Genomic DNA, 14,541 nt, shown 5'->3' with positions numbered 1-14,541 from the left:
AAGCACAGCAGCATGAAAAGCTGCAGCAATCTTCAGAAGACACAACACACCTCAACAGAAGGCTATGCAAAGTCAAGGGGCACAAGTGGAATTCTCTGTCCCTAAGCTACCCATGTAAAAGCACAGGGGGCTGCAGCTTTAAACAATGCAGAAAGCATAAGGTGCCTTCTGGCAGTTTTGAACAAAAAGAGAACCCACCTGCATATGCTCTTCCAGGTAGTACATTTGCACATGTTTTCAGAACAACTAGTCAATATAAGGATTCAATCTTCCATTTGGCCACTAAACTTACCAGTCAGACAAGCTGGCAACAATTTCACTTCAGCACAGTAAGCCACAGCTGACATCATAACTTGCAAGTTCTGCAGTCTGAAATACCAATTTACATACTACCAGGAAAATAAAAATATTTTTTTCTTCTTACATGGAGTAGAAGCCTCAAGGAACAAAAAAAACCAACTAAAAATATATCTGTTTTATTTACCAGTTTTCTAAAAAGCAAAGTCATAAAAATTAGTCACAAGTGGCAAAACCAAAATATATTGCACAGTGTACAGAAAACATTGTTGACATGTTGACAAAGTGTCATCACAAATAAATCATCTTACAACAATTTGGAAAAATTACAGCTTCAGAATCTTATCTATAAATGGAGGCATGTAGATTTAAAGTTACAGGAAAATATTTTAATACCACCCTGTAAATGCAAACACTTTAAGGATGCAAGATTAAGTTCATAATTAAGCACATCCACAAAATGCTCTAAATATACTTTTCTCTTCCTTTCACTAAGTTACGGTTACAAGATGGTCATCGAAAAAATAATAAAAGAACTGAGAACAAATAAAAAAAGACATGAAAAAAGAAAAGCATGCTAAAGCAAGGAAGTTCAAAAGTGGTTGAAAACTGTGAAAAATATTTGTATAATTATGATGCACTCCTTTTATATAAAGCTTTTATTTTTCCCAAACCCTGGTCCAATTAAAACTGTTCATGTTTCCACGTAAAAATGAAATCTATTTAGTATGTTGGTATAGCTGCACTGTTCCGTTTATGATTAAAACATTTAATACATCGGACGTGAACACCAACACTTGAACATTTCTCATTCAGTTTATATTTACATATATTTACGTTTGACCTTGCTAAACTGTTAAAGACAGGCTTCAGATCTTGCTGGGTAGTGTTTCACACTACATTTAAGATACTTATTTTTTTTTTTAAATTGTGATTCTACTTGTTTCACAAGTTCACACATTTCACTGTTTGCAGAACCTGTCTCCAGTGCAAATTTCCTCATGACACTGTCCAATTTATAACTAACTAATTATTTGACACAAATTCTTTCTTCCACTAAGCAAATACCAGTCACTTCTCCATAGTTTTGGTGGTGTCAGATCTAACTTTACATCCTCTTTGTATGCAAAGAGAAACATTCTTAGAGAATAAAAATAACCTTAAATTTCAGTGAATAGAAACGTTAGCCTAATAAAAAAGGAAATGCTTCCCATGAAAAATATTTTAAGACAAACATGTCAAAGTCAATTGAATTTCTTCATTTTTCACCCCAAGACTTAAAGCTGACATCCAGCAATACTGCAACTGTATGTCCTTTAACTAACCAACATATTAAAGTTGTTCTTTCATGTTCTCTTCCCACATCCAACACATATAAACAGCACAAGAACATAAAGTACAAATATTCAAGTCAATACAATCTCAGAGGCATTAAAATTAAATCTTCGACAGCAAAGGATTCCAGCCATGCTAAGTTTGAGATTATGCAATTCAAATAGAGTGAGTCAACACTATTCTCAAAATCACTTTCTTTTCTTAAGAACCACCTTCAAATGACAAGATGAGTCTAATCCCCCCTTGCCATGTGTGAACTGGATGTTTGTTCCGCCACATCCCAACAACTGATGGCCAACCTCCTGACAGAACAGGTCAGAAATAAAGGTTTATGTTATCCCAAGCTTTAACAGCCTCTGGAGCACACACAGTCATTCTCTGTGGTCTTAGTTTTTAAAAATCTTTAAGCATAAAGATTCCTTGAGTATAAATTCTCAGAAGCTATGCTTCAAGGTAATAAACAGTTCATAGTATTGCAGTGTCCATTCAAACAGAAGGCTACAAAGTTGTCAACGCTCCTCTATACTTACACAACATGTATTTTAACCCAAGACCATCTTACAAAATTAGCTCAACATTTCTCCTAAACAAAAAAAAGTTCCTACATTCAAAACTATAGGAGACAAACAAAGAGGATGGGATCAACTGGTATGAGAAGGGCAAGTGTGAATTGATTTCCTTGAAGGTTATTTCTTCTACGATGCTGGACCACTTCAAATATTAAGAACAATGCTAAAGAGCCACTAAGCAAAATTGCTTCAACAATTTCTAATGTTGAATCATTACCAAAAGGGGATTTGAAGAACCGTATGTACGTAAGGAGATTTTCAGCACTTATTAACCCACTCTACAAAAAACAGTAGGCATCAATGAAAGTTTCTACAGTTTATAAAGAAATATTTGAGGCATATAAGTGCAAAATATGAGTCTTTTAAAGAAAAGCTATACCATCTTCAACAATGTCCTTACTGGGAAGAGATTGCCACCATTTAAAAAGAGATTCATTCACAAATGACTCTTCTAGAGTAAGAAAAAAACATTTGCTTTTATGAACTGGATTCATCTTGCTGGATACAAGATTAAAACTTGATGGATCCTTCACTGTCGTTTTGAAGAGGTTTTCAAAACAACAGGCTCAAATGCTATGTTTGTTCTTCACTGACTTGACTCAGGGAAACCAAGTTGTTTTCTCCACTGTCTTCAATCATTTCATTAAGGTCCATTTCATGGATTTCTTCATCATATGATGTATAAAAATTGCTCTGTACATTGTCCTCACAAAAAATACATTCCTAAAAAGAAAAAACACAGATGCACTCATAAGTAAAAAAAAAAAAAAAAAAAGCTTTTCCAAACAACAGTCCTGTTGCATGCAATCCTGGATTCCAAGAGAACCTTTACATCTGTGCTGCAACTACCAGATATATTCTGCTCCACAACTTTTCCACACACTATGATTTTATACTGTGCAGTAAATCAATAAAAGTACTTGAGAACTCTACTGGAAGCAGTTATGTCATGGATCATTTATAATGCTGACACCTTCCAAGCAACTTTTCCTCCATTTGACTGCTAACACTGCAGTAACACATTCATGTTTAGTTGCAGGGCTAAAGAGACTAAAGCAAGTGTACAATTACAACAAATAAATCTGTTTTATTTTGTTGTTTTTCTTTCTTTTGTTTTTTTGCCTGTCAAGCCATTAGTCTACGTGGAGGAATCAAGGCAAGAGATGATCCTGAGTGAGAAGTCTGATAGGAAAAAGGAACAGTATATTGCCATTCATTTCGTCCTTTCTAGAAAACAACGAGCATAAATTTCTGCACACAAAATAGAGATTTTTATGTAGTGAAGTTTCTGGCTGTGTTGCTAAAGGATTTCAAACAGATACACAGAAATTGAGAATGAGGAAGGAAATTTCTTGTACTGTATTCACCACTCCTTCAATTTCCCTTATTGGAAAGAAGACTTGTGGTAAATTAAATCAAGCTAAAAACCACTGCATGGAAGTCTGAATTTTCTTTTCTCTGCATTAACTGACCAAGCTTTCCCTGCAAACTTTTTTATTTCAAGCTTTAAACAGAAAACTTTTTCATTTCAAGCTTTCACTAGGAAAGGAAGACTAACATAGGCAGCTAATAATTTAAGCACTATTATACATGCAACAGTAACGAACTCATTAAACTTACGGAATTAGCAACAGTTTTTGGCAGCCCACCCTGCTGGATCCATGGATGAACTTCAATAAGCTCTCTTTTTTGGTCTTCTGTGAATTTTGGCTGTAGTTTCTGCATTTGTTTTAATTTCTGCTTATCTTCTTTTAAAACTGTTTCCAAATCTCTAAAATAAAAGGCATTTCGAAATTGAGCTTCAGCAGTTTCTGGGCTTCATGTCTATATGAAGTTACACAGTCAAATACTAACATCTTTTTAATGACTGTTTTTGTTCTAAAACATCACGCTTACAAATCTTATGCTGGAAGAAAATTAAGTGTGGTTATATCAGCAGCTCTCTACATTTGCAGACAACCTTAACACATCTCTGTTGGCTCACTGTCTTTTCAAATCCCATCAGTGAGAACAGTTTTCTCAGAGCTACTCAGGCAGCACCATCAGTGAAACTACCAAGAACTCCAGCTTCTCTCTGCTGCTCCTGCAGGAGTTCCAAGTTCCCCTTCAGTGGGAAGACAACTCAAAACAGACACCAGATGCACATGAGGTATTAAAGCAGATGTAGGAAGATATGCTTAAGAAAGTCATCAAGAATGAACTAATCTTTAGAAAACACTGTTCTGTTTCAGCAGAACAAAGTTCTCTCTCCCCCCAAATGTCCTACCTTCATTCAGAAACTTAAAAAAACATGCACCATACCAATACTTACAAGCTGTATTCCTCTATAAAAGATGACAGGGGAAAGCAAGTTCCAAGATCCCCAGTACAATTTCTGTTCCTTACAGGATACTCAAGAACAGGTTGGCTTTACACTTCCCTTTTAGGGCATCATGCTCTGACAATGAGCTTAACTCTTGTTATCACAACATCCTGTTTCATACTGTCATACTTTGGCAGGCTTTGCTATTCTTATGGTCTACTGGAATTCCTACCTATAGTTGTCAACACTTCAGGCTACAAAAACTGGGAAATGTCAAAGTATTTTTAAATCTAGGGAAGAATGCTAAAGTTCTTGCAATGTATTATCTACTCCTTTCCCCATCAAGCCTGTGTTTCTGTATTTTGAAAGCTTGTTTTCCTTCTTTTTCAAAGGCCTGTCTTTACTGAAACATCCTATTCCTTTCAAAATACCATTCGCTGCTCCCACAAAATAAATAAAAAAGAATAAATTTGAAGACTTGACACTCCTTCTCCCCCTGTATCTGTTCTTTGCTATTGAAGCAGGAATCTTTTATTTTTTAATAAAGTTTTTTCTATTAGAAGCCTTATGATTTTCACTTTCTACTTCCCTGTCCTGTTTGAATGGGAATTTCTGAAGAAGAATGAACATATGGAAGTTAACAACCCAGAAAAAAATCCACAAGTCCAAGAGTAGCAATGCACTGAATGTGCCATCTCAGGGACAACAGCCAGGGAGTGCAGATCTTCCATGCTAGACCATCCCTAGGATCTAAGCATATTCTCCAGGATCTGTTAATTAGACTTCAGGGATTTCTAGGCAAATAGTTACACTAAGTATAAAATACCTTCAAAAATATATACAGTTAATTTGAACTCAGGAAATTGATCAAAAAACACAGGTAAGCCTAATCAAACAATTTTGACTTCTCAAGAGCTTCTTGTGTAGTATGCAAAAGATATGAAGGAAGAGAGAATTTTTCTTGACACTGAGCTCAACATTAAACCCAATTTACTTCTATTGAGACAGAGATTCATGTTCAACTTCCCTTCTGCTCCCCCCAACATATATAGAATTTATGAAGGACAATGACACTGGATTTACCGTGAAGGAATCTGGTAAGTCATCATAACTGTGTCATCTGTGTTTGCCATCAAGAGCCATATAGGATCCTGAAGGACATATTTAATGAAGTGCTCACTTTCTTCCATTTCTGTCTTCATTTTGGTTTTATGATGATTTTCTGAGGAATCAATGCTCCCAAAGTATTTGCTGGTATGACTAGTTTCACTACTACCTGTAAACAGAGATTTAAAATTTTACTATAAATTGTCAAATACATAGGTTATTCAAATGCTTCTGAAAATAGAGAAGATTAAAGGGAACTGAAAGTAAAATACAACCACTCTTCTATTTCATTTTTTAAACAGAGGGAACTTCCACCCCTGAGTAACTGCATTAATATTTTTAAAACTCAAATTCTCAAGTTCAGTCTCCACTAATTTTCATCAGAATAATTAGTTAACTTTAATTTAAAACTGAAAGGAAACATGGAGGAGTATGGTCTTTTCTCTTTATTACTCCTTCATACCTGCATAATATCTTAATAGCTATTTTACACATGCTTAAAAAAAGAGGTTCTATCCTGTAAATCAACAGCAAAATACTTGTTTACTGGAATAAGAAAGAAATCAAGAATAAACCATGCAACATGGAGTAAGGACAAAGATTTTCACTTGATGTCCTTGGTGTTTGTGACACCTCACGCTCCAATTCTGCTGGAATGCTAAGAGAGTTCTGGCTGCCAGTGTTACCTGTTCTGCTCCCTGACATGTCACAGCCATTGGATCCAGAGCCCAGGGACTCAGCAGCTGCAGATACACCACTCCCTGAAGAGGCTGAACCAGTGCCTGAACATGCATCTTCTTGAAGTAAAATGTCAAGCAAGACACTGGACATGGAGAGTTCATCACTGTTTTGAGCATCCATTGGAGATTCAGCCTAGTGATAAGAAGGAGAAAAAAAATAAAATTAAAAAAACCCCAAATACAAACCCAAAAATCACGGCTATTTATTACTAAATGTAAATGATTTGTAATAAATCAATTTAACTTCATATTCTAATATGCTTACATAATGATTCAAAGATAGAGAATGACCAAGACAGACATTTGCCAAGACCAACTGAGGAAAAATAAAGTGGCCTGATAAGCAGACAAGGGTTCTTTCAGTAAGACCAATCCAAGTTCTCACAGGACAAATCAGACTTTATCCAAGTCACCTAATACATACACTAGCAGGTGCTCCTACTATAATCTGCCTCAAAGAGATTTGCATCAACAGTCCATCACTGTTCCATCTCACCATGCACTGAGAGCAGTAAGAAAACATTCCCAGGTGGAAGCTTCCTAGGTCAGATAATCTATTTGTATATTTTTAAGGGAAGAGCTTTAACTCTGCTGAATTTTAATGCAAGCAAAACTTCCCTGCAAGTCAGTTTGAAGATTAAATATTAGAAATTAAGGCTGACTGAACTTAGCAAAATGTAATAATGGAAAGAACCAGCTTTATCCTTAATACATTCCTGAACAAAGAGAGGAGGCAGCTGAAAAGATGCAAGTTGCAGCTCCATCCTATCAGTGACTCAGCATTTACAAAGATACTCTATGGTGCCTTTAGAAAGCACAAGTATTAGTCTACCTATTTCCTCCACAGAACCTTTACAGACATATTACTACATCTGAAGTTATTTGTTAAATTGATTTGTCAAATTTGAAGGAGTCAGGAAATAGAGGTTACCAAATAATTCAGCTTACTTTTAGTGCACCAAATAAAACAAAAATAATGATCTGCACATAACGATCCCTTCTTCATCACTTTGGTTGCTTGTTTGTAAACAAAGATGTGATTTTATTTTAAATCAGCTTCTTTCAGACCATTTGTAGATTGTTTTTCCCCTCTAAACAAATTCCCTAGCCCAAAACTTTTTGCTAAAAATTAAGTGTCCATATTATTTTAAAATCTATTTCAGTGGTTTTCAATGGGGTTATCCATATTCTTAAATTTTTTTTTCAAAAAAGTGGAACAAAACTGTTTCAAAATGTATTTCCAGGCTTCCTAGTGCAACTTTGGAAGAACAAGGTGGATTTAATTTTTAAAGGTTAAGACTATTCTAATGATTGGGTTTCATGTTTTATTCTGCTGAAGTTTGAATTTACTAACTACAATTGTGAGTCCAGCTCCTGGCACTGTAGTGACTGACTACTGTCTGTCATCAAAAAAATAGGTCCTGCGAGTGAAAGGCCTGAAAATGATGTATCAGAGACAGGAAAATGGGTATCCCTCAGCATACTTACTGGTAAGGATTCCTTTCCACTACAGTGATCAGTTGTCATAATTTTGCCTATGGCTCCTTCCTCACTTAAAGCTCCATGTAAACCCGCAGGAGCTCCACTGTCAGCAGTTTTTGTGGTTTCTTCCAACTGTAGAAGGTTCAGAGGAGAACTGCACCTTGACTGGAACAGAGGTGGTGAAGCGTGGTCATGAGGACCCACTGACTGTGGAGTGCAGGAGCGGGACGGCTCATTTCGTGTCTCTGCGACAGGAGCCTTCTCTGGCTCTGCTGGTGGATTGTAATGGAATGGCTGTGTTGGAAAAAATGCCTGCTGTGGGAAAGGGCTGGGGGTGGCAAACGGTGGCTGTGCTGGAAATACTGTCTGTGAGGAGAAAGTGGAATGGGCAGGGAAGTTGGGCTGACTGTGGTAAAGTGTTTGAGGTAAACTGTTGTTCATCTCGGGGTAGACATAGTTGGGGAGCACAAGAGCTACGACAGGGGTCATGAAGGGTGCAGAGAACTGGGAGGGTTGCATAGGGCAAGTATTTCCAGAGTCTGGCAACTGATTAAAACCGGAGAGTGAAGTTTCAGGAGCTGGTGGCACAGTCCCCGCTGCTGGAAAAACAGGAAGTGAATATGCAGGCATAACAGTGGGAAAAGACATTGCCGAGTAGCTCGCTTGTGAAGTCTCTGATGGTGACCAAGCAGTGGTATTTAAACCCTGGAGATGGAATCGATGGGGGAATTTAGCTCCAGAAGTTGTACTGTCTGAAGACTCCTGTGGTTTAATGCGCTTTGATTTCCTGTTCTTTCCACTCTTCTTCCAAGGCTGATCCACTCCAGAAGTGGCATTTCTTTGTCCACGGCCACCTGCAAAAAACCAAAGAAGTTATAATAAAGGTCATAAAAAAAATAGTTATCCAAGACCTGTATAACTACTTAAATAAAAAATTAAAGGTAAAAATCTGAAGAAATTCCTTAGCAGTGTCTGACTTCTGTTCCAAGACACATCAAGACTGAAATGGGAACAAAATCAGATCAGCATCAAGCATTTTTGAAATGCCTGATCAATGCTTGAAATGCCATCCAGAGTTCCTAGGCCTAATAAACAAAAAAGTCTCACTACTACTGCTTTTCTCTGCCATTTCCATCCCACAGATTGCATTAATAACTTAAAGGCAACCAATTACCAGACTGTTTCACCACAGTGGGACGGGGAAAAACAGGAAAACAAAGGAGCTGAAAACAAAACCAAACCACAAACCTGAAAAAAGACAGATGGAAAGACAGAAGGAAAAGAAAAGCAAGGGATTACAAGCATAGATACAGTAAAGCAAACATGCTAAAGCATGTTTTTTGTCCCTTGAAAGTAAATGCATGACAGTAATAGTACAGAGAACAGATAAAAATCAAAACATCAGCTACTATTACATTAAAAATTATATTCCACTCTTCATCTTCTAGCAAGAATTTTTCTGTGGACTTTGAAAATATCATGCAGCTGTTACTGTTCACAGTGGCCCCATAGTACAACTAAAAATGGAAATGCCCTCCCAACAGGATTCACTTCCTACATAAATGCAAGTCTTCTAGCAAAAACTATTGCCATACCACGTTCACCAGGCCGTCCTTTTGGTTTATCTTGTAAGTAGTAATTGCAGTGCGACTGAAAAATATTAAATCTCTTGATTTCTTTAAACTTATTCAAGAAGCTCTGCTCCTCTTTTTGTGTATGCACTGCAAGGACTTCCTTTGTCAGTCCCAGCTTTTTAAAAGGCTCCTTTTCTTGATTTATATGTGCAGAGCTCGATGGAGGGGCAAGAGGTTGGCCATCTAAGATTTCTGCTCCACTCGGACCATCTTCTATCATTTCTACAGAAACAGAAGGAAAAATACATCGAGACAAAGTTAAAAAAAAAAAGCTCTGGATATGAATTTTTAAGCTATTACAATTCTGTAATAATTTCACTGCAAGTTAAAGATACAAATTCCATCCCTACTTATTCCATTTCCCTAATAACATTTCAGCTGTAAGAAAATGTAAGTCACAAGCAGATATTAGCTGTTCACATCTGAAGTTTAACCTTGTCAGGAATTGCCATTTTGGAGAAAAATTATAGCAAAAATCATACCCAGTTCAGGTTGTGTTTTCTTGTCTCCAACATGAACGATGGTACTACTGTAGCTGCACTGACTTGTGAGAGACACAACACTTTCAGGCTTGCCAGGTAAAGCCAAGGATGTTAAGTGAGCACCAACCACTGGGGGACCACTTGATTTACCAGGTGCCTTCAACACAGCAGGATCTATCAAAGAAATAAAGCTGCAGTTTACTGAACATCAGAGAAAATTCCAGTTACCTGCTGCTAGGGTTGCAAAACAGTAAAGGCCAAACTGTGCCTGACAAGACAGAAAATGAGCATTTTACTTTCTACACTCCACCAGGAATATTGTAGGAATAGAACAACTACTGAGCAACCAAATCCAATCCTCTATCCTCACATACAGCCAAACCAAACCTTTTCAATGAAGGACATTTTGCTCTTCCTTGGTCTTAATTGTTCTTTCATGGCACAATTTTGGAAGGCACTTTCTAGCCTCTTCCAGCCTAAGAATAAATTCCACACAGCACCCATAGTATTGTACACTAATCTCTGTCATAGTTGATTACCCTGATAGTTTTGCTCTAAGCACCCACCTAGTTAAAATTCTCTCCCCTGAAAGCTACACACAGTAATCCAGCAGAGGTCATACCAGTGCCTCATAAAACAGTATTAAACACTCCCTTTCAGAGAAATACTTTCATAACGCATTTCACAACTAAAATTTGCCTTTTTCCTGATTAGATTATGTTGGTGACTTCATCATTCTCAGACATCAGTGCAACAAAAAACTCATGACCCACATCATATCCTGCCTACTAGAACTGCAGAGACTCCAAATTACATCAATTCCTTCTACAGGACACTTTGTTCCTATGTATACTGATAGCTTCTAATTTCATTCTAAAAGCTGCATTAGAACTTCTTTTTGAAGCTGATCAAAAGTAAATATAGACAAGATCATTCCCAAGACACTCCATAGACACTTTCCCTTCAGCCTCATATAATAACATGGCTGAATGAACAAATCTCTCATTTGCCTTTAGTTCTTTATTAATCTTACAATTCTTGTACTAACCAGTTACATTCTTTATTTTAGCTCCCTATTCAGACAAGGGACCATGTCAAATCCTAAAACTCAAAATCCTACTGTATTTTGTAGAGTACAAATAAGTTCATTGCATCTACAATCCAGATATTCCATCAATTCCTCGGTATTCTGATTGTAGGGAAGATTTGAATGAGAAAAGATCACCAGCATCAAACACTGAGAAAACAATTATGAGGTCATGCCTAAACTACACTCATTATTCTGCAAAGAGTAACACCCAACTGACTGACAGCCAATCAAGAAAAAGCTGTGATGTAGAGATACCTCCCAAGGGCTGTATAGCATTCTCAGCTGCTTTTTGTTCATGAACTCCAGAACTCAGTGATGCAACACTTGTTGAAGGTTCACATTTTCTTTTTGCTGTACCAGGCACATTACAACTCTCCAAGTACCTAAAATACAATGATTTAACAATATTAGATATACAAATCTTAAGTCCAGAGGTTAAGAGTAATCTACACACTAGTTGCTTACCTGATGACACTGTCCAAACAGCTGATCTGTTGATATGAATATACAGGTTGTTCTTTCCAAGCCAACTCTTCAGTAGTCACATTCTTAGGAGCAGCTGTTACTGCAGTATCCTTTCCCCCTATATCTTTTACCTGACCACCAGGAGTATTTTGTTTTTCTGTGAAAACAGATACTGCTATTATGCAATTATGGCATTAAATCCCTGCAAATTCTCATAAAAGTAACAGTAAAAATTTTCATTTCTGCATATTTCTGACCAGGTCACAAATTAACCACTGTAAAGCGAGAGCTTTGAACACTAATGGATAAACATTGTGTGAAATATTTTCCTGTCCTTATGGATTCTTGGAGATGTAAAGTTCAGTTAGGTCCAACTTATGGATCCAAAGTGAACAGATACTGTGGAGAATAGACAACATTACAGTTGAAACACACTCAGTATGAGGACAAGTCCAGTGCACATTTAAGGAATCCAAACCATCAGCTTTAAGACATGCCTTAACTGTGTGTTATACCACCATCAGTTCAGATATAGCCAAGCATAAAATTTTCCTGAACACAGTAGAGACACAGAGCAATATAATTTTATTGGATAAAAATGCTGTCTTTTGATTAGAACTAAACTAGAAAAAAATCCTACTGTCATATTATACAAGGTACCAACACAAGAAACTATAATTAACTTTCTAATGTCTTACCTGCAAAAGACTCTTTCTTATGGTCCAGTTTTGCTTTATTGTCAGTGAAAATATGCTGTCCTTTATTCTTGACCTTACGGGCATATTGACAAACCTGCTGAAAGCAGTTAATTAAAAACAGTTATTACAAAATTTTGACTTAAAACATCATGCACAGAAGTCCCTCAGTAGACCAAATCTAACCTCAGTTAATCTCAGTCTTGCAATTAGTTTGATCACAGGAGAAATCTGCATGCATTGCATACGATCTTATTGTGCAGCAGGAGAAATTTGGGAACTGGAAAGAAGAAATTTCAAGTATGGTTTCTGTACACAATTACTCTGTATTTAGTTTAATATGGTTGAATGTTTTGGATCAGAAAACATAAGGATACATTACAAAGATGACTTCAGAAAAAAAACTATCACTTGCTAAAGAAGTAAGGAAAGCCAGGTATCTACTTCCCTCAAAACCAAGATCTCTTGGAACATTACTTTTCTGCACAGCTCCAAAAAGTAATAATTTATCTGTTACACAAAAAATCCAAAGACTTCATCTGCTTATGCCACCAGTGTTTAAGAACTGAAAGCCAAGGAAGTGATCACTTTGGCAAGAGCAGGAGTCTGCAAAGTCTGATCACAGAAATGCAAATCAGATTTGGAAGAATTTGCCTATAAGCAGTATAACTCAGTAAATAAAAATTTTGGCTTTCAAAACTGAATGTAAAGTTTTAAGCACAAACTAAAAGATTATTATATTCCATTTATTTCATTCCATATTATAGGATGTATTTTTGCAACATTAAAAGCTATTAGAGTCAAGCTGTCACTTGATTATGCAGGTATTACTGCATTTAATCTTCTTAGTTTCATTTGGGAAAACAGTAATTACAGACTTTCCCCTCCAAAAAGAAACTGCTTTCAAATATCCAGCTGGTTTTCCCGGAAACACAGCACATAACATATAACAGACATTAGATTAAGTAAACACATTATACAGGTTTAAATTCTTTATAAACCTTGACTTTCATGCCTATAACTGTGTTCAGTATCCTGAGACTTCATTTACACCAGGAATGTTTATTCCTTTAGACAGAAAGGTTTTTCCTATGTCAAAAAAGATGACTCTTTATGCTTTCTTCCATCCTTAATTTGTAACTGTTAATCTAAAAGGTAAAAATGCCCACTTTGACTAGTTTGTTTTGTGCCATATACTCGAAAAGAAAAACTTAAACCTACTGGCTTCTCCTTATGAGTGTCTTCATTATTATTTCCCGTGCTGTCACTGGAGGATGCCACACTCATTAAGTGCTCATGTGAACCATTGCTACCCAGACTTCCATAGCCACTGGATCCACTGTTGTGTACAGGCTGTTAACAACAACAAAATATACATTTATATCTATCTACACACGTATCTCAGCACACCAGTAATTCTATGTGAGAAAAAAAGACTTTATTTTACATTGGGTTTTTTGGGGTTGGATTTTTTTTTAGTTGCTTGGTTTGCCTTTTGAGAGGACTCCAGAGCTGCATGAAATCCTTAAGGTACTGAAGTATGTTAAAGCTCCAGTGGGTAAGTCTTGTCTGGCAATCCTGAGTGCAAGTAGTTTCCAGGATTGTAGCCAAAAATTCCAATATAGTAGTAGACAGCTAAACAAATGGTCACACAAAGATAAATAGCCTTCCTTCAGTGGGAAATGAAAAGGGTAGCAATTAAGAGACGTGCTGTACCTGCAGTAATAGTCGATATATTTGCTCAGTGATTTCCTGAACACTGGGATGAAGGATTCTGTCCTCTGTATAGTTGGGAGCAGCAAAGACATCTTCATTTAAGGGACCCCTGTGTAAACCAAACATACACCAGCTCACTACAAATGCAAGTACTTCAATCACAGACAGGCCACAGCTTCAATTTAACATCTGTATAAACTGAACAAAATCTAACACTCATTCTGTTCCCTTATGTCTCTCTCAAAGATCACTAGATAAATCTGAGGGAAGGGAAAATAAAAATAATAATTAAAAAAAAAGAAATAAAATCTAAAAGTCCCAACAGTGTATTGACTTACGTCCTAACTTTGTGTCTTCCAATAATAAATGAAACTTTTCTGCTCCAAGGGTTGATGAAACTGGACCAGCTGGTGTCCATGGTGATATAATCTCCATTTCTAGTGCAAAACCTGATTGGTGAATAGTCAAAAGGCTGTCCTCCATACTGAAGAACTGCAATGAAGGATTCAAAAGGAAATTTTAGATGAATATTTTCACAATTCTACTTAATGATTCAGGATTTTGCAATGAACTGCAAAGGAGGAAGATGCTATTCAAGTAACAAATGCCAGATACATCAATACATTC

General features: G+C 36.6%; 1 protein-coding gene across 8 annotated transcripts in view; it reads right to left on the bottom strand.

The window, feature by feature from the left end:
- Positions 1 to 460: 460 nt before the first annotated feature.
- PER2 (period circadian regulator 2) overlaps positions 461 to 14,541 on the bottom strand; it is a 46,215-nt gene continuing 32,134 nt past the window's right edge. For 7 of the 8 annotated variants that reach the window (XM_051782063.1, XM_051782067.1, XM_051782065.1 and 4 more), the window contains 13 exons: positions 14,253 to 14,406; positions 13,915 to 14,023; positions 13,420 to 13,551; positions 12,202 to 12,298; positions 11,504 to 11,660; positions 11,294 to 11,421; positions 9,949 to 10,122; positions 9,428 to 9,688; positions 7,839 to 8,686; positions 6,297 to 6,483; positions 5,587 to 5,779; positions 3,822 to 3,972; positions 461 to 2,924 (listed from right to left, as the gene is read on the bottom strand). In XM_051782063.1, the coding sequence (XP_051638023.1) occupies positions 2,775 to 2,924; positions 3,822 to 3,972; positions 5,587 to 5,779; positions 6,297 to 6,483; positions 7,839 to 8,686; positions 9,428 to 9,688; positions 9,949 to 10,122; positions 11,294 to 11,421; positions 11,504 to 11,660; positions 12,202 to 12,298; positions 13,420 to 13,551; positions 13,915 to 14,023; positions 14,253 to 14,406 (2,741 nt within the window). In that variant the 3' untranslated portion in view covers positions 461 to 2,774. The remainder of the gene's footprint in view (positions 2,925 to 3,821; positions 3,973 to 5,586; positions 5,780 to 6,296; positions 6,484 to 7,838; positions 8,687 to 9,427; positions 9,689 to 9,948; positions 10,123 to 11,293; positions 11,422 to 11,503; positions 11,661 to 12,201; positions 12,299 to 13,419; positions 13,552 to 13,914; positions 14,024 to 14,252; positions 14,407 to 14,541) is intronic. The other variant, XM_051782069.1, reaches the window with a different exon arrangement.

The sequence above is a fragment of the Manacus candei genome, unplaced genomic scaffold, assembly GCF_025592945.1.
Source record: "Manacus candei isolate 608988 ecotype Guabito, Panama unplaced genomic scaffold, ASM2559294v1 h1tg000015l, whole genome shotgun sequence".
In the NCBI taxonomy this organism is placed as follows: domain Eukaryota; kingdom Metazoa; phylum Chordata; class Aves; order Passeriformes; family Pipridae; genus Manacus; species Manacus candei.
Note: the sequence above shows the minus strand (reverse complement) of the source record. Positions and strands in the feature narration are given on the sequence as shown.